General features: G+C 41.3%; 1 protein-coding gene across 1 annotated transcript; it reads left to right on the forward strand.

Annotated features, from left to right (window-relative positions):
* The first annotated feature begins 8597 nt into the window (after positions 1-8597).
* Positions 8598-14455, forward strand: LOC125001526 (neuropeptide FF receptor 1-like). The gene is made up of 2 exons (XM_047577244.1): positions 8598-9867; positions 10871-14455. The coding sequence occupies exons 1-2, from the start codon at positions 8987-8989 to the stop codon at positions 11862-11864; spliced, it is 1875 nt and encodes a 624-aa protein (XP_047433200.1). The 5' UTR covers positions 8598-8986; the 3' UTR covers positions 11865-14455.
* The last annotated feature ends 11143 nt before the right edge of the window (positions 14456-25598 follow it).

A 25598-nucleotide genomic window follows, 5' to 3' on the forward strand; every position in this document is an offset into this window, starting at 1 on the left:
TCCTCTTCCCCTTTCTTTTCTTCCCACTACTTCTGAAGCGATACCTTCTTTTGGGCACTGCTGACATACTTTACTACTTGTAAGAGTCTTGACATTTAATTTGACTGTGTGTGCAGAGTTGTGTCAGATGGGGGAACCCTTAGGGAAGCCTCTTACTGTCATTGGAAATGAATGTAGTTTAAAGTTTGTCAGCCCTCAGGGACATCCTTAGGGACATCCTCAGGGACATCCTCGGGGACAAAGCAGGTCCCTGGTTTGCCCGGTTGACAAGCTGCGCCTCTGGGGATGCAGCAAAAGCATAATGTAGTTCGACAATAATGTAGTTCAACAATATATGACACTGGTGTCCAAATCAAAACATGCCCATACGCTTCTGCTAGATGTGATTAAATACACTGTAGGTAAAAGTCTCCTTCTAATTAGTTTCTCAACTTCACAGAGAGGCTCTGTGGAAACAATACTCAACCAGACGTTTCCACAGCTTAGTACGTAATGACTTTATTTTGCCCTTTCCTTTGGAAATATCTGTGTTATTCTGAGTAATTTCATGTTTTCACAAGGACTTCTTGTTTCCTTGAATCACAATACACCAGAGGCAGAAAAATTTGACCTGCAGACACAGCTTAATGGGAAATACGGCACGTTGAAATGAATGGTATTATCTGATATGAGTCCGTACGGGACTCATATTAGATTTTTTTTTTCTTTTTTCCCACACAAAAATTCTCAGTTTTTAAAGTCCCAGAGAGATGAAACAAAAATGATCTACAAGGCTTCATCAGTAAGTCGAAGTGAAATGTTTTTGTTTTTGCGCCCTAGAGCTATTGTGGAAATTTTATCCGTGGACCCGAACGAATGGCCTGAATTTAGACATGGACGCACGAGATTATTTCCAAAACCCACAGCAACAGAATAGTCTAAAAAGAGACATTAAAACCCCCACGCAACATAACAAGAATAAACAAATAGATTAGTAACAAAACCTGTCTGTGTGAACCTGCTCATGTTGTGGTGTGTTAAGGCGTGTGGGAGCAGGTGGGTGAACGCTGCTGCCCTTTTGTTTCCTCTGCCCTTTTCAAAGTGCAACGCACAGACACAGAGTTTCTAAACAAGGTGCCGCTAACGCCCATCACTAGATGAGCCATAGAGGGTCAGAATGGCATTTACTCTGGAAGCCTTCGCTATATAAAGTGTATCTTACCCACCAGGCACGCTCTCGCAGATTACATTAGTCAGCAAGAAACAGCCAAGGTCAGGGGGACTGTTTTCATCTTGCTATTTAAAGCGCAGCCATGCTTCTTGATTCAATGCAGAATTACCTGCAGCTCATTTCAATACTAGAAATCTGCCAAACCTTCGCTGACCAGGCTGGAGACAGTTCAGAGCTGTACTGCTGCTGGCTGATCTTACTGTTCGCACCACAAACTGTATGATCACCTGATTCCTGGCCTTAACGTCAGCAACGTCAAATGATTTCCGTCACACGCTATGTTCGCCGGGGCTGTAGTGGCTCTCTGGGCTTGGTACCCATGTGCTCCCATGCTGGGGTGGTGGTTTTAGGGGGCCAGGTCCCCCTGACCCTACGCTGGGCCCTGGTGATGGTCTCATTCATATCTGCCTGTGCATAAAAAAAATAAAATAAAAAAAAAAAAGCTTGCAGTATTTGAATTACCGGAACTCACTGATGGACAAAATTCAAAGTGTGACTCAACGCTGGGAAGTTGTGACGCACCACTAGTACTGGCTGCAGCTTGGGGAACGACGCCAGACCGGGGAGATCCAGGAAGAGAGAGTTGTTTGGAGGAATTTGTTGGTAAAAAACGTAGAAGTTAGTTACACCCTTGAGACGACAAGCACAACTTCCCAGTGTTCAGCCACACTCTGAATTTTGTCAATAGAGCAAACCACTGTGAGTTACAGTAATTCTAAAGCCCCATACTTTAACGTATCACCAGCGATAGGTTCAGGCTTTCAAGGGTTAGGGAATGCCGACCCGTGCTGGTTCACATCAAGAAGAATTGATGAATCCCACCTAAGAGGAGTAGGACTGTTCTTTCATCCTACCATTATGTGCCCTATCTTTGAGTTTGTTCCTCTATTGGGACACCTTTACCCTCCTGGACTCTTCCATCTCTCTCTGGATTCCCTCAGTCCTGAGTGAAGGGACCTGGAAAGCACAGGATCCTTCACTCCAGCAGTTCCCACCAGCACCACATGCCTCCCTTCCTCTGTCCATCCTTCCACATCTTCTCTGTCCTTTGTTCTCCCCCTATATTCTCTGCCACACAAGGTCTCTCCACTCAATAAAGGTCAACTAACTAGCTACCAGGGAGGGCCGCTGTGATGGTCACACACATGCACTGAAACAATAAAACATTCAGCTGCAAGTACATAGCTGCATCAATCGCGTGTAACATTGACACCATGTGGTGTTAAATTATGTGGGAAAATGCAGACAAAAATAAATAAATAAATCGTTGTTGAAAGTGTCTAGGAATTCAAAACAGCAACACCATGTTATAAGGAAATGACGCAATGGTTTCAGTTACAAAATGCAATATGTTGTCTGTGTTTATGCTGTCTGTGCCAGAGAAAAACAAAACAAAAGCATAAATGATTCAGTCTTCAAAATGGAACTAAATAATAAATATCATGTGCTGACTTATAACCTCAACGCCAACGGTCTATATTTCAGAATAGAGACCTTTTCCCTTTATTTATTTTTTTTTACAGTGGACGCCTGGTCTGGTCGAGGATTTGTCGCTTTATTACATCGAATGTGACAGCTTTTCTTCTTCGTTCGCTCTTACTGGGAGAGATGCAATGCCGCGCTTAAAATAGAGACTATATTTTCTTTGGTGGTATTTAAAAAAAAAAGAAAAGAAGAGAAGAGATTTCATAATACAGAGGTCTAAATGCCAGTATGCTGCATGTAAAGTTAAATTTATCCCCTCCATTGCTCTGACTTGTCAAAGACAATGTGCTGCTTGCTTTACCCCACATTAAAAAGTGTGACAAGCGGTTGTTTCGCCGTCAGCAATGAAGCCCCTGTTTATAAATGGACAAGAGACACGCACAACCTGTTGACCTGAGACCAAATTAATGAGTCCACTGTGCAGGAAATGACAGCGAACTATGCATAAATTGGAAACCAGATGATTTGATTAAAATGTTACACCACAGGGAATTATTAATACACATGCACTGGGCCACAGGGAGGAGCCCCAGTGATCCCAGCCCACCGCATTTCCATTTTACATGGAATATGTGTTTTTCCTCCCCATGAAATTGCATATTTTTCAAGGCAAAGCTATTCTTTCATGGTCTGTGCATCTGCTGTCACCACAGAGCTGCCTGAGCTCAGTTCTTATCAATATTAACAGAAAATGTTGTGATGGTGTCGATACTGCTGCCCCATCCAATTATTCAATTCTATTTGATTCATTTAAATGCCATTTCTGTGTCACCAACAGTGAGGCATGTAACGGGTTTCCCACATTAGTGGCTACACAGTAGCAGGCATATAACGATGATATATGAAGAACGTTTGCGTGGCTTTATACACTATATTGCCAAAAGTATTTGCTCATCCACCCAAATAATATACTTCAGATGTTCTAGTCACTCCATGGCCACAGGTGTATAAAATCAAGCACTTAGGCATACAGACTGCTTCTACAATTATTTGTGAAAGAATGGGTCGCTCTCGGGAGCTCAGTGAATTCCAGCGTGTTACTGTGATAGGATGCCTCCTGTGCAACGTCCAGTCCAGTCATGAAATGTCCTCATTATTAAATATTCCACAGTCAACTGTCAGTGGTATTATAACAAAGTGGAAGCGATTGGGAACGACAGTAACTCAGCCACCAAGTGACAGGCTACATAAAATCCCAGAGTGAGATCAGCGGATGCTGAGGTGCATAGTGCACAGAGGTCACCAATTTTCTGGAGAGTAAATCACTACAGACCTCCAAACTTCATGAGGTCTTCAGATTCACTCAAGAACAGTGTGCAGTGAGCTTCATGGATTCATGGGTTTCTATGGCTGAGCAGCCGTGTCTAAACCAATCATCACCAAGTGCAATGCAAAGTGTAGGATGCAGTAGTGTAAAGCATGCCACCTCTGGACTCCAGGCTAGAGGAGATGTTCTCTGGAGCGACGAATCATACTTCTCTATCTGGCAGAGGGATGGACCAATCTGGGTTTGGCAGTCACCCAGGAGAATGGCACTTGTCTGACTACATTGTGTCAAGTGTGAAATTTGGTGGAGGGAGGATTATAGTGTGGGTTTGTTCTTACATGAGTTCGTACAAGAGATTTTTGGTCAATTCCATGGTCCCAATTTTGTGGGAAAGGTTTTGGGAAGAACTCTTCCTGTTCCAACGTGCACTAGTGTACAAGGAAAGGTCCATAAAGACATGGATGAGCGAGTTTAGTGTGAAAGAACTTGACTGAGTGTGGAAGGCCTGACCTCAACCCGACAGACCACCTTTGGGACGTTTTAAATCGAGGACTATGAGTCAGACCTTCTCGTCCAACATCAGTGTCTGACCTCACAAATGCGCTTCTGGAGGACTGGTCAGAAATTCCCATAAACACACTCCTAAACCTTTGGAAAGCCTTCTCAGAAGAGATGGAGCTGTTATACAGTCCCCTCCAAAAGTACTGGAATAGCAATGCAAAAATACCCTTGTTTTTGTTGTTCACTGAAGACATTTGGGTTTAAGATCAAAAGATGAGTATGAGAGAGTTTCGAATGTCAGCTTTTATTTCCTGGTATTTTCATCTTGATGTGTTAAACAAATCAGGACATACCACCCTTTGTTTGAACCCACCCATTTTTCAAGTGAGCAAAACTATTGGAACATGTGACTGACAGGTGTTTCTCGTTGACCAGGTGTTGTCTTTAAGGTTGATTGTTCAAACATTAAATAGCTCTGCATGGATAGTCTACTTTTTGGCCTTGGTTGAACCTTATAAAATATGCATTTCTTGTTAAAGAGGATAAACCAACATGAAGAAAAACAAGCCATTTTCAAGCTGAGAAAAGAAGGAAAATCAATCAGAGCTGTTGGACAAACATTGGGCATAGCAAGGACAACAATTTGTAATGTCCTGAATAAGAAAGAAACTACTGGTGTACTGAGCAACAGACATCGAACAGGTCGGCCAAGGAAAACAACAGCAGTTGATGACAGAAATATTGCGAGAGTTGTGAAGGAAAAACAAGTGACATCACCAACGACCTGCGCAGTGCAGGGGTGAAGGTATCACAATCCACTGTTTGAAGAAGGCTCCAAGAGCAGAAATATAGAGGCCACAAAAGATGCAAACCACTCATCAGTAAGAATCGGAAGGCCAGATTGAAATTTGCAAAGAAGTACGAAGATGAGCCACAAAAATTCAGGGACACAATCTTATGGACGGATGAGACCAAGATTAATTTCTACCAAAGTGATAGAAAGGTCAAAATGTGGAGAAAGAAAGGAACTGCCTATGATCCGAAGCAAACAAGCTCATGTGTGAAGCATGGTGGAGGTGATGTCATGGCTTGGACGTGCATGGACACTTCTGGAACAGGCTCATTAATATTTGTTGATGATGTAACTGATGATGGTAACAGCAGAATGAATTCCGAAGTGTACAGAAACATTTTGTCTGCCAGTTTACGGAGAAATGCATCCAAACTAATCGGGAGGAATTTTACCATGTAGCAGGACAATGACCCAGAGCACACTGCCAACAAAACAAAGGACTTCGTCAGGGGAAAAAAGTGGAAGGTTTTAGACTGGCCAAGTCAATCACCTGACCTTAACTCCAATTGAGCAGCATTTCACCTCCTGAAGGGGAGACTGAAGGGAGAAACTCCCCAAAACAAACAAGAACTGAAAGAAGCTATGGTAAAAGCCTGGAATAGTATCACAAATGAAGAATGCAACTGTTTGGTGATGTCGATGGGTCGCAGGCTTGAGGCAGTCATTGCAAGCAAGGGTTATACCACCAAATATTAAATGTTATTTACTTTAAGATTATTTATTCCATTGCTTTTGCTCACCTAAAAATGCTGTGGTTTAATACAAACGGTGATATATCCTAAGTTTAACACATCTAGATGTAAATACCAGGAAATAAAAGCTGACATTCTGAACTCCTGTCTCATCTTTTGATCTTAAACCCAAATGTCTTCAGCGAACAGCAAAAGCAAGGGAATTTTCCAATACTTTTGGAGGGGACTGTAGTTGTAAAGGGTGGGCCAACGTCAACCCTGTGGATTAAGAAAGGGATGTCATTTAAGTTCATATTTGTGTAAAAGCAGGCACTTTTGGCCATATAGAAGGACTCACTGGTTGACTTAACCCAGAAATAGAAAATCTGAATATCTCAACCTCAGGGCAATAACTAACTGTAAATGAAAGTCGTGGTCACATTATTACATGTCAGCAAGGTACGAGCAAGACGTCACAGGTTTCCTTGAAAGCACTGGCCAGTGAGCTCCCCCTTGTGGTGATGCCAGAAAAGACAGATGTTCAGAGCTTTGGCGTATAATTACCACATCAACAACCCCTGAGAAACCTGTGACAATCCAATCCCTGTCACCTGCCCCCTGGTGGATTCATCCATGCGATGCAGTCACTTGCTTTTGGCAGCTGTTTCCAAAATGGCTGCCGTCATAGACTTTCTAATACATTTCAGGGAACATCTTGAATTTCGAAAAGATCAAGTTAAGAATATCATTGATGTTGTAACCGTTAATTACTTCATACTTTATTTTGTTTATGTTGAAATGGTGCGGATTGTTAGGTTAGGTTTTTATGTGATTTTTTGGTTCCACCTAATGTTGCAGAGATTCACTTCGAACAACTGTCTTTTCTTGTAACACACATTATAACCAATACAGAATACAGAAAGCATTGTTAATCCCTGAAGGGAAATTCAGTTTCTGCACCATCTAGGCATACAACCATTTACACAACAATAATACGTAGCAGGAGTAGCATGATAGCATGGATTCAAGTACAGGTAATATAAGGCAGAAGGCAGAATAAATAGTAATAAAAGAGATTCAAAAAATAAATAAAATAGAATAAATATAGAATAAAATACGATTTAAAAATTAACATCCCAGAATAAAAGGTAATATGTGCTTATAAGAAACACATTAATAATTTCAAGAAATAGAAAGTTAAAAGACGAGTAATAAATAATGTTTCTTCTGAGGACGTGTGCTCCGTTGACAGTGAGTAAATTCTGCCTGAAAATGTATTTGTTTTCATCTAGTCACAATCTGTCATGTTGTCAGAAGACTGACATGATAATAACCTATAAGTAAATTATCTGTTTGTTCTTTCAATCAATCAGGCCAAGTAATCGAGTTATTGCTCATCAGGAAAATGGGATATTGACTTTTTAATTTTTTATTTTTGGTCTATAGGTAAAGAGCCCTCGTTTAGGCACACGGAGGACCGTCTCGTTTTAATCGATTGCAGGGATTCATAAGTGCCATAGGTGCGCCACGGCTGAGTGCGCGGCGGAGTGTGTGTGTGTGTGTGTGTGTGTGTGTGGTGGTGGTGGTGGTGGTGGTGAGAGGGGGCTTCTCCCTCTCCGACTTTATTCCTTCCTCTCTCCTGTGTTCAGTCCTGCAGTGGCGGATGGGTCTCGGTGCTCCAGTCAGTAGGAGCGCAGACATATGAGGAGCCCGTTTAGTGCCCAAGAAAAGCTGACGGACGCACGGAGACACGCTCTCTTGACAATAAATCACCTCCCGCTGCTTTGGAACCAAAAGACCGACCAAAAGGCGCATATGCCGGGTGCAATCGAACAGGGAACAACTTTGCCACAGTCTGCACGCTGTTTTTTTATTTTTTATTTTTTTGGTGCAGATGTCGATCTGGCAGCTTCTTAAACATCTTCAGCGTCACAGATGATCCGCGTGTGAACGGTCGGTGAACACTAATATTTGCTTTTCTTTGAGGGTTATAGCTCATCATAATCCCAACTGCATTATTGTTGCTATTATTATTATTATTATTTGCTTCCCAACGACTTAAGGCTTCTATAGACTACTGCCACATTTGACTGTGAGGAAGACTGGAGCCACTGACTTTTTTTTCTTTTTCTTTTTAAATATTAATGAAAAAATAAACCCACGAAATTAGACATATCTGTTTCTAGTGATCCTGAGTTCCCCAGGTGTAATAAACTAATATAAAATAATACACCTTGTTCTCAACTGGATCTTGAGAATGATTTTTCCTCACTTTTCCTCACTTCTCATTGAACGTTTCAGTGGCGTATCAATGTGAGGCTGTGATCCAAACACACCGCAGGAGATGTTAAAAGCATTTCAGTGTTCCTCTCTCCAGGAATGTGTTATTCATTGTTGTTGTTTGCCCTGCTGCAGAGCTGTTAATACAGCTGCAGGTGGACCCAGCTTCTGATAACTGTGATGTTTCTCTGAACAGATCTGACTGCATCGCTGTGATGGACTGAAGGTGCAAGGAGGAGGAGGAGGAGGAGGAGGAGAAGGAGAGAGAGAGGGAAAGTGAGGGAAGGAGGCGGGTGTGGGGGGGATGGTTTTACCTTCTTTAAAGGTGAACAAGTCTATCAGTGTCTGCCGATGGATTATCAGGCTCAGACAGCCACTCCCTGCAGGAATGAATGTACATTCGTTGCATAAAAACTGCACAGGAAGCAGTGCTGACCATGACTCCAGTTGAATCGTAGGATGTGGCAGAAGAATGGCAGTCGTGGTTTTAATTTTTCCATTTTTATCGATGGAAGGACCTGCGAACCAAAAGACAAGAATGTGGAACCTGATGTGACAGTTTTGGTCAAGACTTCCAGCCTTTTTGGAGTTTGACAGCAATTTTCGCATTGGTGTTTGTTTTTCATTTGTCCCATGATTGATTGGATGTATAGTAAGCCCTACAGCTGAGAGATTTTATTCCTCTCTGCTGCGTTGGGTCCCTTTTCTGGAAGCAAAGCATGGATCTGTCCCAGAACCGACTGTCAGACTGGAGCTCGGTTCAGCCCAGCTTCTCCCCGCTGCTACAGCAAGGCGGCTCTCAGGATAAGCCCAACCACACCTACAGCCTGCACGGCGCTCTAATGCTTCCCTCCACTCTTAGCTCCCCCACTGCCTCGCTCACTCAGCCATTGCCCTCTCTGCTGCCCTCACCCCTCGTTCCGTACTCCTCCCTCATCTCCTCCCCTCTGTTTTCCACCACCTCCTACTCCTCCTCATCCTTTATGCAGCCATCCAACTCCTCATTTCCTCTGTCCCTTTCCAACTTCTCCTTTAATGACTTGTCAGACCTGGAGAGCATGTTGCTATGGACCCTCCATGAGCCCAGCACCATTGCTTTGACCATCATGTACTGTCTCTCTTTCATTTTGGGCTTCATTGGGAATTTAATGTCCTTGCGGGTCCTCACCAGCAGGCGTAGCCGACGGTTGGCCGGTGTCAGCGCTACACGCAGCCTCCTGGTGAACCTGGCGGTGTGTGACCTGGCTGTGGTGTGCGTGTGCATGCCCATTACCCTAGGAAACCAGATCTACACCGCCTGGGTCTACGGTGACCTCCTGTGTCGTGCGGTGCCCTTTACGCAGGCCGTCTCGGTCTCAGCCAGTGTGCTAACGCTGACGGTGATCAGCGTGAATCGCTACTACAGCGTCCGGTCCCCTCTGCGAGCTCGCTCCATGTTTACCCGCCGTCGGATCTTGGCCACCGTCGCTGTGGTGTGGACGGTCTCCTCCATGATGTGTGCCCCTATTGCAGTGATAAACAGGCGGCGAGAGATCAACTTTGAGACTTTCACCATTTTGGTCTGTCAGGAGGAGTGGCCTCAGCCCCGCCTCAAACAAGGGTAGGTACTCCAGCTGCTAAATAGACCAGTGTTGAATGAGTGAGTTTGTATGGCAAGGTTCAGAGTCAGTTCATCCATGATCTGTTGGAAGTCCAAGTGGAAGTGGAGCTCGAGGGTCCTGACACACCACGCTGAGAGTCCATCTAAGTGCTGTTGTGCTGTGGTTGTGATTGGACGTCTATTGCTAGTAGGTTTTGTTCTGTCCATCTGTGTTGCTCATAATTGGCTCTTGATGTTCAGTCGAGCATGTTGAATTGGAGGCTGTTAATGATGTTAAGGCAAAACATGTAATCAGTTTGTCTTCCACAGTAGTTATCACAGTTTGGTGCATGAAAGGTCCCATATCCAGGGACCCACTTACCGTTCAGATGTGTGAAGTTGTTTAGTGCCGTGCATGACAAGTCAGGCGGACAAATGTAGCTCTTCAAATACAGATCTAGACCATCTTTCTTCTTTTTATTATTAAGTATTCTCCTGTTTTCTTTGTCCTTAATCTTTTGAAGTGGCTCCAAATGACCAGGGCTGTGCAGACTCCGCACATAATTTTTGTTATTATGCCATTATAGCTCTATTATCTGTGAATCACTTTCCAGATGTAGGCTGCAAAGCATTAAAAATAGCGAGGGGCATTCAGAGAAACCTTTGAACCCAATTATCCTTGGAGTAGCAAGACAGCACTGTTGCCTCATATATTGTGATACTTATCCTTGAATGAAGCCAATTAAATTGTCTAGAGTGGAGTCCATTGTGGTACTGATAATGGCATTAACTACTGTTTGCACTAAGTTGTAATGCATAACTCTATAGGGAATGTGCTGTTGTATTTACAGCCCATATTTAACTAGGAAAACGTGGAGTGTTAGTGCAATCCAATATGTCAAAGTCGCCGTTTGACCCGACAAAGAAAATCTATACCAAAATTGTTAAAAAAAATTGCAGCTTATTGAAATTATAAGTCTCAAAAGAGAATTAGCATTTTTAATGGTTTCACTTTTTTTCACAGATACAATGTGCTGCTGTTTGTGATGCTCTACTGTTTGCCAGTGACCTTTAACCTCACCATAGGCTTCCTGACTGGCAGGCGCCTTTGGGGGGAGAAGAAATCCACTTTCGCTGATCTTGATCCTCGCAGCCAAGCTCTGCATGTCTCGCGACTAAAAACGCGGCAGAAGATCGCCAAGATGGTGGTGTGTCTGGTGCTGCTGTTTGCAGTGTCCTGGCTGCCGCTCTACTTGGCTGACCTTTGGATTGACTGCGAACAAAGGCCATCGTCTTGGCTCCTGCAGACACGGCCATTTGCCCAGTGGCTCGGCCTGACAAACTCGAGCCTTAACCCCATATGTTACTGTTTCATTGGGGATCTGTACCGCTCAGCAAAAGTCATACGGACCCGATACTACCAGAAAGTTGCAGCTCTCTTCAGCACCTCCTCCTTCTCCAGCTCAGCTGCAGTGGGTTCTCCTTCTGTGGTGATTACAGACAACAAAGTGACTTCTGCTGAACACCACCATATTGCTGCTGCCATGGCTGCATCTGCATCATTGGTTACAATCCCTAGGCTGCTGAGCTTGGCTCGAGGCCAGGGAATAGGGCAAAAGGTCAGAGACAGTTCAGACAGTCGAGCAGGATCCGACCACAGTATCTCAGACTGGTGTCAGTCCAGTCCCAGTGTGTGTGACAGCTCTTTGTTACCCTGCCACCTCCACACACTCCAACGCTCCATACAAAGAGCGGACTTCCTGCCAACGAGGAGACACTCTCTGAATGAGAATCCCGGATCATTACCTTTAAGAATCGAGACTGTGGAAATAGACATGCTTTCTCTGAGAAGGCATTCGGGAGACACAATATATGGTCTGTCAGATGATAAGAGAGACATCATTACTATGGGCAGTGATGCTTTCTGTTACATAGGACAGCACAGAAGCATGGCATCGCAAACCTACTCTCTGGCAGGAGTCACAGAGAATGAAACCAGCGATATGACAAGCCTATGAAAGCCACGGATTATCTGAAGTATCAGTATGAAGGAATTTCCTCTTTTTGTCTCACGGGCAGTAAAAACACACACAGCTCTTGATCCACAGTTTGCAGTTGATGTGGATTAATCCCTCACAAAAGCTATTGTTTGTACTGAGGATAAGCTGACCTGTTCCACACTCTCCTTCTTTCTGTGAGCATTAGTCTCTCTGTAACATCTAATATGACACATGGGACCCAGGACCATGGTTTCCATTGAAGCTTTCAGGCTTTGGAAGGCAGGTGGTGGGAGCAGTGATGAAGTGAACCCTGCAGGGTAACAGTCGGAGTGTTATTTAGGACTGGCTTGGACTCTAGTTATCAGTAAGAGGAATAGATTGCAACAGTGTGCCATTATATGCAAGTAATATCATAGCTGCAGCTGTTTAGCATCTGTTTAAGAGAACAACCCAGCAGGGTTGTGAATTGTGAAGAGATTTTGTGTAGATTGTCGTTATTACCTATTGCTTTGCTAATGGTTTTGATCGTACTTGTAGCTCAAGGAAAAGCTCAAACACTGTGTCGCAATGCAATGTGAGAACATTGTATGTCACACACAGACTGTATGAGAATTTCTGAGTTTCTTTTATGTGCTAACATAGACAAGGAGCTCCAACAATGGCTTTATATTTTAATACAGTCCCTCTCTAAATAGACTAAATACAAAATATAAACATCAACCGTGTCAATTTAGCATAACATGGATTTTGCATAACATGGATTTTGCATAAACTGGACCAGATGATCAAGGTGTGCAAGATGAGGTGTAAAAGCCTTATTATTTGTAATTAATCTCAAGCTCCAAAATATGAGGTATCCAAGAAATGTAGGAACATTCATGTACAGTACATTCCAATATTCAACCACAGTGAAATGCCTGAATATGGAGTGTAACAGTAAAAGATTCATCAAGAACAAATGTGTTTGAGAAGAAACACACTAAATAAGTTTGTCTTGCTTAATAAGAAGAGTAAAATAATTTTGTTTTATTTGTAAATAGTTTTATTTTGGTTTTATCAAGACAAGCTTTAAGTCATACAAAGAATGGTTGGACAAAGAAATAAATAATTACATCATCTGCATAAAAGTGGACATTTGCACATGGAAAATCTTACATTCCTATAAAAACAATGGTCCAGTGACTGATCCTTGGGGCACACCATTTAAGACAATTTGATGTGAGGCTGTCAGCTTTAACACATTTTCTGTTAGATAATTATCAAACCAATAAATAAATGTTTTTGGTGACCTAATACTAATTACTGCATCTAATTACATGATCTGCACCTTTATCAATCAATAAATCTCACTAAATATTTTCGCCAATCCAATACAACTACAGTGTTAATAACCCTGGCTGTTCATGCAATACTGTTTTTTTTCCCCCCCATTTTTGTTCTGAACATTATTGGTAAAACCTTTAAATGTCTCAGCTGCTGAAGCTTAGTATGGTTTATAAAGCACTGTATGTTTGCCAGTGTCTAAGAGCGGGAGACCATTTCAGACAAAATGACAGCCCTGCAGGTAACCGTGAGCCAGCCTGAATTAAACAGGGAAGAAGAAAGAAATATTGAAATGTCAAAGAATACAAATTTTAAACTACTCTGCCATTTTTTTGTTATTTCACTGAAAACTATGCGACTGCAACAACTGGCTTTGGATTCTGCAAGTTTTCAAGTTCATCCGATATTTGAAAACTTTATGAAGTAATTTGAACTGAGGGAAGGGTCACCTTATTCATATCCCAAACAAAGAATCTAATTTGGTATTAATTTCCTGAGTCTATACAGAACAGCTGTGAGTACCTTGGTTAACCGCCAATGGCCAGACTGATTGTCTTTAATGCACGCTGTAGCCTAGAAACTAGGTTACCGGCTGAATAATTAAAGGCATTGACTTTTTCAGTAAAAAGTTGTAGAATGAAGAAGAAAATTTTGCCTTCGAGAACATAAACAAATAAAAAAATCTCTATAGGGGACCTAAGGACATGTTAATAGTGATTTTACTCAAGTGACACTTCAACTGATAACATCTCACAGACTGTACTGTAATTAACCACAGATGATTATAGTAGTATATCAGTATTTGAAAAGTCACCGCCTGTTAAACCAGCACATGCCTTGCTGAGAAAAGGACTAACACAGGGTGCCAAAATAGCTTTAATGGTTAAATAACTAAAACACACGCGTACAAAGAAACACACAAGACACGCACAACAAAATCTAATCTACCCTCAGGCTGCTTCCAGTTGTGTGTTAGACAGAGGTGGTGAATAGTATGAACTGCTGTGACATCAAGCTGTTAATCACACTCTTGTCCTTGCAGCGAAAGAGAAGTGGTGCAACACTCAAGGCATCAAACTGTGTTGAAACCGTCCTATTTATGTCACTGGATGAGGTTGCTTGTACCTTAGAAAATCTTTAATGCCATTATGCTGTGACGGTGTCTTTCATCCCTGCCTCTCTCTTTACTTTCGTCTACCTCTCTTTCTCAGTTTTGCACCGTGTTACTGGAGGGTGTGTGTACTAAATTATGTGCTTTTGGTGTTTCATTAAAAAAAGCAAAAGTGTTTGTCTGTGTTTTTTGTTTTGTTTTTTCTTCTGTTAACTACGACCAAAATGCTCCGGGCGGTTCCTGGAAGAACTTCCGTCGGAGGATTCGGCAGATTGTCTTTAGTTAACTGGAACGTTATAAATGGTGGGAGGTCTGAAGTAACAGATGTATGTTCAAGGATCATTTTCTAGCACTCCTTTGTTCCCCTGGGCTTGATTAAATCTGAATGGCATTTGAATTTAGTTATGAGAAACACTTGGCCCTTTATTAAATGAGTTACGAAGAAGTTTGGGATGAGGGACTCCAGGGCAGTCTTGTCAAACTCTTGAAATCCCTCCCTGACACGCACAAGCTGATTAGTGATTGGGGTCCAAGGCGGACATACTGATTTAATTTGTTATGAAGAGAAAGACACTGTGGAATGTTTGGGTAACATTCGAGAAAGTGCTATTGAGTTTAAGGTGCAGGTCTTCAACAGGAGGTCAGCGTAGGTACTGAACTGGGTGGTTGCAAAATATTTGGTTGATTAGACATTGATTAAACATTTTCTATATATATATATATATATATCTTTTTTAAATTCTGCCCCACAATTTTCTCCCACTTATTTAAATTTCTTTAAATACACATTAAAATGAATCCAATGAATTTTAGTAAAGGGATACATGGAGGCAGAAGATGTTATCTTTCAGTCAGCAGAAGAGGAGTTAACAGTGTATGGTATATGTAGGTATGTTTATGACATAAACGTCCTACTGTTGCACATGTTCGAAATGAAAACCTGTGTATTATTTACATAGCTTAATAATGAATGCAAAATGATAATAATGATGTATGTTTATAAGCATTAGGCTGAGTTTAATATAGAACACATATAGTAGGTAGGGGCTCCCTATTTAATTTCTCCATCAGTTTGTGAGTCCTTGACCTGAAAATCCTTGAAGACCCCTGATTTAAGTTGTGTTTAAAGGTACCCAGCAACTTTACCGCATGTAACTGCAGGGCCATTGCTCCAAAGCACCACTGGTGGTTTTGCAAATCCACAGTGTATTAGTATTCATGAGTAACTGAGGCAGCAGTGCTGTATTTCATCAAAATACACAGACTGTGATGCGAAAGCGCATCAATTCTGGGACTCAGTGATAAGATTCAGAGGGATTAGACTTTGTCAACTCTTCAGTGAATGTTTCTTTGATCATTTTCCTTCCTTTGCTCACTGGCCAAAACATATAATGGTCTTATATTATTCATTAAAAAAAAAAAAAGCTGGGGGAAAAATAAGTTTAACTTTGACCTGGACCTGCATGACATCAGCAGGATGGAGATTTGCCTTCTTGTACAAACCACCGCTGTTTCTGGTCTGACACGTCTGTGGTTAAAGTTCAGGTTAAAGGCACAGAAACTTTATGGGTGGAGTGGTGGAAGATCACAGTTTAAGTTAAGCTTTGGGAACCATGTTGGTTTGAGGTAACATTACTTCTTTTGTAATAGTTTGTGGACTTTTGACTGTTTTGTTATAGTAAAACAACCATCACTCATTGTGCCTAATAGGAACTAGGCACCAACTGTGCATAGTGTTCCATTCTTACCCCTATCCCCATCTCCCTCCAAGATCCCCTCATCGCGTGGACTCAACGTCTCTGTAATGAAGCCACATTTCTTCCTCCATGGCTTCCAACCAAACAAGTCAAAACGAGTCAGATTCCCATTGCTGCTAGAGGGCTTGTCACCGATCATTGAATAAATCAGAATCGGCTTCATTGACCAATTATGTCCGAGCATCGGAGGAATCTGTTGTTAGTTTAAAGGACAGGTCCCCATTGATGTTACCAGAGAGCAGATCTGCATTTTCTGCAAAAAGAGAAAATTATAATTTGACAAAAGCCCCTGAAAGATGAATAAATGACACATTAAGATGGTCTGTCTGAGCCCTGTCGTCCACAGCACATCGAGTCAAGCTTTTGAGTCTTTCTCTCACAGAAAATAAACATTGGCAGCATGCTGCATAGCACAGATAGAAAGAGTGACCTACCTTCGTGACATCTTCAACTTGCTCAGTGAACTCAGTTTGACAACTGTTTTCGAGTTGAAAGATAAAGTGTCGGACTTCAAAGTCAAACTTGAACTGAGGAGACAGGGGCATGTTTGACATGTTCCCAACATTGGATGTTTGGGAGAGACTGAGGCTAGGTGCGCTGTTGAAGTGCGGTCACCTGGCTTGTGCAAAGGAATTTTCCAAGGACTCATTTGTGAATGTCCAAAAAAAAGCCAGTTCTAGTCCATTATAAATCCGCCAGCAAATTCAAGGCTGAATATCCTGAGATAGCCCCAAAAGAAGTGATCATCTTCCCTCCATTTCCAACATCATGTCTCTGTAAAGTGTTTTTTTTTTTTTTTTTTTTTTTCCTGCAATAAATGTAGGTGCACACTGGACTTTAGGAAATATGCTTTGGCTATTTGCTGTCCCTCTTTACCCATCAATGGGCCATCTCGTTGCACGGAAACAACCCCCCTAATAGCTGAGTGGCTAATTAAATGGATTTACAATGTCCAAAAACAAACTGGCAAAATGTATTCACTTGGAGCGACCCCTACAGCGCAATGACTGCCACACTTCCACATAAAAACGGTTCAGTACAATGATGCTCATAAACAAGACGTACACTGTATTGATACAGCAACAGTCAACTATAGCTGCCACAGCACGGTTTATAGTTTGTGAATGGCCACACATGGAGCACTATATCACTGTCTCATGACGGTCACATAACAGTGTTGTGATTTAGTCTGTCAGGAAAGGTGTGTGGGTATGTGTTTGCAGTGTGGACAGAACACAGCTCTGACCTCACTGAGCTCATATACTTACACTGTCACTTTATCCACAACTGCTGTCACTTTGTGTGCTGTACTTGTTTTTTGTTGCCTGTTGTCCTATTTAATGTTGTTTGCTGCCTGCTCCCTGTGTCCTATTTAATTTCTTTCTGGCCCCTGTTTTTTATTTTTTTTATTTTTTTTTTCTGTCTTGTGCTGCTGTAACATTTGAATTTCCCCAATGAGGATCAATAAAGTATTATCTCATCTTATCTTAAAAGAAAGTGAAAGCGTTTTTTTCCTCGATGCCTACCATCTTGATTGATCCAAAACAGTCAATTTGAAAATTGCGGAGGTGGAGAAGCAAGAAATATTACGCAAGAGGACAAATATTGGCAAATCGGCGTCAAGTTGATGCAGAAGCCTAAACTGCCTGTAAGTGCTAAATAATGGGAGCAAACTGGTGTTTATGGGATGATTTATCATCTTTATATGTGAAAGAGAAAAAAATCTCCCTTCCTAAAGGTTCAGGTGCAGGTTCAGTTTAGTATATTTGTGCTGTCAGAGGGAACGATACTGCCGCAAGTTACTGTGATGAACAACTTTGTGAAGGGACTACACATTTCTATGCAGATGAGATCTTCCAGAACAAAAAGGACTGAATGCTTGTAAGGACATTTCAAGGATTCAGTGCTTGTACTTTTAACAAAAACGTTCTTTTTTGTTACTTTTGTCCCATGTATTTTATCTCTTAGGAACCTGTCTGCTTCCAGCTCGGCACCTGAGGCTGGGAAGCCATTGAATCCTTAACAGAAGCTAATTTTCTTTTAGTGAAAACACAATCTCCTCAAAGCATACGGCCAATTGAGAAATCTCATTTCTGTGGCTGCCTCTTGTAGTCTGCTCTTACGGTGGCTGAGGCAGGCGATGAATACCCAAGGAGAAAGCCTGGTCGCGCAGCCTAACTCACTCCTTGTGCAGGTCCTTGGTGAGTTTGTGTCATTACTTTCTATCTGTGTGATAAACATGCAGATGTTGTAAGTGTATATCAGTCTGTAGAGTGAAACTATGGAATAGTTTACCAGTGGAAATAAAGGAGAGTAAACGTGTTGTTCATTTATAAGCAAAAATATTATTATATAAATATAGTTTTTTTTATCATATTAGTATAAAAAAATATACAAATCTTTTTCTTTTTTCTTTCTTCTGGTGCCTGTTTGTGATTGATACCTGCACATAGACACATTATGTATGTAAATACTTCTATCCGTGGGTACATATACATGCATGTATGTATGCATAAAAGGAGGTGTGTGTGTGTATATGCATATATCAGATTTTTGTTTTACTAGACAAGGGTTATAAACAGTGCTTCAGTCTTTTTTTGGTCTTTCTTTCTTGTATATGTTTACGATTGTGTGAAGATTTTTGATGCTGACCAAAAATAAAGTACATTCATTTATTCATTCATAAGAAAACATGATTATTTGGTTGTAATAATTATCATTTTCACCTGGACAAATGTTATCACTACGTGCTATTATGTGAGTCTTATGCTACTAATAGAGACTGGTTTTATGCAAGAATCTATTTAGTTTATGCACAGAGGATATTTATATTATTATATGATACACACACACTCACATATATATATATATATATTATATTTTTATATTTACTATTTTATTAAAAAACAAAATACTCGCTGGACGACATCCCTGTTCGTGAACCGTCATCTGATTCTTAAAGCTTTCAATGTGCTGCATTGGCTTTAGCCCCTTAATAATAATAACCAATTCAACCCTCAAACAGCACTTTGAAAGGACGGGAGACCAGAGTGAGGACCTGCTCACTCTAATTGGCTAAAACTCAAACGTGTCCCCAAAAAGACAGCCGTACAGAGTGTGCGCCAACACACACAGGGGACTCATGATGAGACACTTCAGTTCATGATTGCTATCATTTATTCAGTCTTTCTGATCATCTCACAGATCTCCCCCGCCTCCCTTTCACCTCGCTGTCCCATTTCTTTCTCCACCCACTGCCGCTCCATCTCGCCTCGTCTTGTCATTTCCTTTCTCCCGGACGTCATTGCTGTGCTGGTGTTAGAAGTGAACAATAGACTCGTTTCTCTCTTTCTTCCTGTTCCTTCATTGCCATCCTCATATTTCCTTTTTTTTGGCAACGAGACGAGGGACATTTCACACCAGAGAGCACACCCAGAGGGTTGAACTGCACTCTAAAAGACAACGAAAAACTGCTTAAACATGCTGCGATGCAATATAGAAAATGATGAGGCCTTTTGTGTTTACAAAGCCAAAACTTTAACCTCCTGAGACCCTGCATCCTCATATGGGGACGTTAAGCTTGAAGTTTGCGGCAGATTATTTATGTTATTATAAAAACATGATAGTGGTCATTTCAGCTGATTCATTCTAGAGCCGATCACAGATCAAAAGTGGACAAGGTTCAAAACCTCATTTAATTTGAAACTTGTGTATTTATGCTTATTAAGTTTTCTAGTTTAATATGACTTGATCAAGAGTAACGAGCTATAACTTCTCTAATTAGCAAGTATTCGATTGAGGATGCTGGGACTTCTTTTTCTTCTTTTGCACACACACGTTCAGACATGAGAATTAACAGTTTTATATTTTGTTGACTTTATTATGATATTGAGTGAAATAATCCCTGTGTCCACACATGAGGACATAATTTCTTCCAAAAACTACTTCCTGTTCAAAGACACGACGCTCAGTTTTTAGGACCTACTAATCCCAAATTGCAGACTGTGAAGTGTTGCTTTGCCAAAAGGACTTTGTGATTAAAGTAGGATTGTCAAGTCAATTTGTCGACTCATGAGGCTTTAAGCATCACGCCGACAAATAACTGATCACGTCACAATGGCAACATGGATGCGCAGTGGGTCGTTGCAGCAAACCAGCAGCGGTTCATAAAATGTATGAACTTCACTAAAAATGAAGCTTGTTCTACCGTGACATGCTAAATGTGTAAGTCAGTCCTGAAATACAACAAAGGTACAGCTACAGTGCACACTCATCTGAAAAGGCATCCGCTAACGGTAGCAGAGGAATGCTTCAGATCCTCCAGACAGCAGTCCATTAACGGCTTCACAAAGTGACCTGTGGCAACAGAGAGAAGGGGGTTGCACATCAACTATTTATTTGCTGGTGAGTTTCATTGTCTAAGTTATTTGAACTTTAGCTGCAGCACACAGAGAAGACTTCAGAGAAACACTGCATTTTTTAAAAACCTGGCTACATTATCCCATCTTCCAACACGCTGTGGAGTGCTATTTAATGCTACTGATGGAGCTGCAGGCTGTCTCTATACAGGCTATACATACAGAATCTGCAGCACACAATATGCAGCACATGAGCTGTCTGTTCTCAGCTTATGCATTCAAGTCAAGAATATAGATTTCATTGTTGCAAAGCATTACTTTCAACCGTGTTTTTACTTCATCAGTTTCATCCCATAACAGTCAACTTTAAAAATCTGAACTCGTGAAATAAAGGGGTAGCTCAACAAAGACTTGATAGAGGACAAAGGGAAAGGCAGGTCTGGCAATCTGAGAGGTTGACGAGACACAGGTGGAACTAATGATGGAGGAGGACATGAGGAGAAACCTCAGGATCACGGGGTCAAAGGGGAAAAAGCACATGAAGTAACGCAGGACAAGGAACACCAAGGTAGGGAAACTCAAGGAAATCTAAACAGAAAATATTCAAAAACCCAACACCATCACAAAAAAAAGTTTCCGCCTGTTTTTATCACATTTGATTTCTATTTATGTTATTAGTGTTTCACGGGGCTTATTAATGCCTTTATCCCACTGGGTCCCAGTTCTACCAAATGTAATTCAGCCAAATAAACAGACAGATCATGTGGCTAAATTTAGGATCTAATGTATGTCTTGCACTGTTTAAATGTTTCTCTATAATAGTTTTATTCTGACTTATTGTTGAACCTTGGCCAATACAATTTTTTTTTTGTGTGCGTCTTTACAAGAAAGTTAGATCACTTCTTTGTGAAGACACAAGACTAAAGTGTGATTTAGAAGAAGTAAAATATGGAAAGCAGCTTCCTCTTAAAATGCTCTGTCGCTGATAATGGATTCATTCAGCTGGCAGCTTAGTGTTTACTGGTTTTCATCCTTGGAACCATGAGGAATAGCAAACTCATGGTCTTGTGAGTTTTTGAACTCATGAACGAAGCTGTGGACGTTTAAAGCTTGATTAGATTTTTCTTGATTTTGTTTCTTGTTCTAATGTTTTATGTTTTTATTTGTGTGAAGCACTTTGGGTTGCATTTTTTATTTTTTGTACCAAAGGTGCTATATAAATACAGTTTGATTTAATTTGATTTGACTGATCACATCTGTTTCTCTGCAACTTTGCACTGCAACTGCACACAGCTGATGTTGTTTTATGCCCACATACACAGGTTTCACAGAGTCTGCACCTACCATCTCAGCTTGTAACCAGGTCAGTCGGCTTTTGATTTTCAGCCCTGATCCTTCATCTTTTACGATATCGGAGTGTTTTATTTTGGCGAATAAAGGTATGTGCAGGAAAATATAAGCAGTAGAAGAGTAACAACTCGGCAAGTGGCGACATGAAAAATTCTATGACCCTGACACTGAAGCAGCCAAATGCAATTCGGACGTAATTAATTATATTATTTACACTTCAGCTTCTCCTTCTTTCACGTGTCTGAGCGCTTTAACGGTTTCCACTTACATCACACGTGGGGCTGTGACTCATTATGGGCCAATGATGCAACACAAGCGAAACACCACAATCTTTATTTGGTTTTGTTTATTTTATTTTATTTTATTTATTTTTTTAACCGCAGAGTTGGTGCCATTCACTTATTCACCCACCTCATAAAACCTGCCTCCCGGCCAACGAATCCGGCACCAGAACAGCTCCACGTTTTTTTCTTTAAAATCGTGCAGGACCAGGCTCCCTGAATGCAGATAAGCAAACTAGGGGCCATTTTTTTCCCCAATCAGTACAAAGTAAACTACGACCATGTATCAGATTGAGTACAAATTTTGATGTGAAACAGTCAAGAAATTTAATCAGGTCCATTTTTTTTTTTTTTTTTTTTTCTGTGACACAAAGCACAACTTGTGCTGAGGTTCGGTACCAGCGGGTGGGAAAAAGAAAAAAGAGAGGAAACTTTTCATAAAAGGACACACAAATCACTGTAATTAAATGAACTTGCGTGAAACTGTGCTCCCCCCTGGGAATATTGAATTCATGATCAGCACCACTCACTGCTGATGATTTCAAAGAAATTATATTTAGTGCTGGAGTAGGGTTTGGTTTGTCAGCTCAGTGCTTAATTATCAAACGATTGAGATTTTTATTTTTTTTTTTTGTGCTGCCAGAAAACCAGAGAATTCAGGATTAAAAGCTGTTAAATATGCAGATTTCAGGTTTCTGTGGAAAGTGGCCCTGGATGATAAGAACTATTGACAATCACGTTTTCCACCGTGTTTGTGTATTTCAAAAAAAAAAAAAAAAAAAAAAAAAAAAAAACTCCCTTATTTTAACGCAGAAGGAAAAGCAGCTGTGATATTGATTTACTTGTCTGGAAAAACTGAAACAGAAATACCGGCAGCAAGCGAGTGAGAGAGCCGAGGCACCAGACTTAAAGAGAACATCATCAAAGATTGAGAGACTCTCAGCAGACTGCTAAACCCACCAGGATGGAGAAAGGCCTCGGGAGGTAGCTTCAGACCAGAGGCAAGCAAAAAAAAAAATAAAATAAATAAAAAATATATATATATATATATTATTGACATGCTTAATACTTTCTTAAAAAAGAAACAAGCCTCTAATGGGTTTCCTCAGTCAAATAATCTCCAAAAACTAGATTTAATCAGTCATGACCGGGACACGGGAGCTCAGACCGGAGCAGCAGGAGGTCACTGTTCTACCAAATGTAATTCAGCCAAATAAACAGACAGATCATGCGGCTAAATTTAGGATGCTAATGTATGTCTGGCACTGTTTAAATGTTACTGTTTCTCCATAATAACTTAATTTTTTGACTAATTTCTGAACCTCAGCCAAAAGTCTTTTGTGTGTCTCTTCACAAGAAAGTTATATCGCTTCCTTGTGAAGACACAAGAGTCTGATTATGAACAAGTAAAATATGGAAAGCAGCTTCCTCTTAAAACGCTCTTTCGCTGATAATGGATTCAGTCAGCTGGCAGCTTTGTACTTAATAATTCTCATCTTCAAAAACTGGATTGTTTTATGCAAAGCAACATCAAACTCATGATTTTGTATTTATGCAAATATATGTAGCTGTGTTAGTGACCTGTCCATCACAGATGTTTATGTGTCCACCGTGGTTTCCTTTTCCAAACGCAAGATCTTCAGCTGTCACTATCTTACAGTTGTGTCATCACTGTTGCATTATAGGCTCATCAGTGAGCTCCCTGGTGTTTTGCTTCTCATAGCCAGCAACACTCACTTGCCACTTTCTTAGGTACTTCTGTTCAATTGCTTGGTAACACAAATAGCTAATGAGCCAATCACATGGCTGCAATTCAATGCATTTAATTGTGGAGAGGTGATCAAGACAACTTGCTGAAGTTTAAACTGAGCATCAGAATGAGAAAGAAAGAGGATTTAAGTGACTTTGAACGTGGTATGGTTGTTGGTTCCAGACGGGCTGGTCTGAGTATTTCAGAAACTGCTTCTACTGGGATTTTCTTTCACAAGCATCTCTAGGGTTTACAGAGAATGGTCCGAAAATGAGAAAATATCCAGTGAGCGGCAGCTGTGTGGACGAAAATGTCTTGTTGATGTGAGAGGTCAGAGGAGAATGGCCAGACTGATTGGAGATGATAGAAAGGCAACAGTGACTCAAATAACCACTGGTTACAACCAAGGAATGTAGAATACTATCTGTGAACGCACAACACGTCCAACCTTGAAGAAGATGGGCTACAGCAGCAGAAGACCACACCATGAGCCTCTCCAGTCAGCTAAGAACAGGAAACTGAGACTCCAGTTCACACAAGCTCAACAACACTGGACAATAGAAGATTGGAAAAACGTTGCCTGGTCTGACGAGTCTCGATTTCAGCTGCAATGTTCAGATGTCAGGGTCAGAATTTGGCGTAAACAAGATGAAAGCATGGATCCATCCTGCCTTGTATCAATGGTTCAGGCTGGTGGTGGTGTAATGGTGTGGGGGATATTTTCTTGGCACACTTTGGCCCCTTAGTACAAACTGAGCATGGTTACAATACCACAGCCTACCTGAGTATTGTTGCTGACCATGTCCATCCTTTTATGACACAGTGTACCATCTACTGACGGCTACTTCCAGCAGGATAATGCACCATGTCACAAAGCTCATATCATCTCAAACTGGTTCCTAGAACATGACAAAGAGTTCATTGTTCTCCAATGGCCTCCACAGTCACCAGATCTCAATCCAATAGAGGAACCTTTGGGATGTGGTGGAACGGGAGATTCTCATCATAGATGTGCAGCCGACAAATCTGCAGCAACTGTGTGATGCTGTCATGTCAATATGGACCAAAATCTCTGAGGAATGTTTCCAATACTTTGTTGAAAGTATGTCATGAAGAATTAAGGCAGTTCTAAAGGCAAAACTGGGTTCAACCTACTTCTACTCCTAAGGTGTACCTAATGTGTGGCTAGTGGCTGATGAGTGTAAACATCAATATTAAATCCTCATGATCATTGTACTGGTAGACCTTATGAAAATACACAGAAAACACAAAAAAACGGTTTAGGAACAACTCAAAAAAATATTAAAAACAGTACATGGTATTGACCCGGCCTCCAAATTCACTATTTCCCAAACTGATCAAGTATCTGCGGAACTGATCCACTAACAACATCCTGTTACCTGACACCACAAGACGCCCTCAGAGGACCCATGTCCACTCTCTGATGAGTCACAACTAGAGCCACAGGGGAGACCTACACAATTTTATACAACATTTTACACAACATATCATAATGTTACGGCTGACTGGTGTAATTCCATCACTGCCTTGATATTTGGCCTAAAAGAGAGCCATGTACGTCAACATTCCTGGCTTGATTAACACGTCTGGTCTGGAATGATTGATAAGCCGTCCTCAGGCTTCTCGGTCAGATCCACCCATCGCTCGTCCCCATCTCCTCCCTCGGCCAAATGGCATCCTCAGGGCTTCAAACCACAGCCTGACATACAGTAACTATGGCTACATCAATCATATATTTCCAATCTGAGCTACTGTGATACTCGGCCGCAACCAGTGATGCATCCACCACGGTGACGTCTGT

Source organism: Mugil cephalus, chromosome 2 (genome assembly GCF_022458985.1).
Source record: "Mugil cephalus isolate CIBA_MC_2020 chromosome 2, CIBA_Mcephalus_1.1, whole genome shotgun sequence".
NCBI lineage: Eukaryota > Metazoa > Chordata > Actinopteri > Mugiliformes > Mugilidae > Mugil > Mugil cephalus.

Excerpts from the sequence above, each read along its gene's own strand:
- LOC125001526 (XM_047577244.1), top strand. The coding sequence starts at position 8,987 with ATGGATCTGTCCCAGAACCGACTGTCAGACTGGAGCTCGGTTCAGCCC. Across the intron at positions 9,868-10,870 it reads CAGCCCCGCCTCAAACAAGG|ATACAATGTGCTGCTGTTTG; the intron begins GTAGGTACTCCA and ends TTTTTTTCACAG.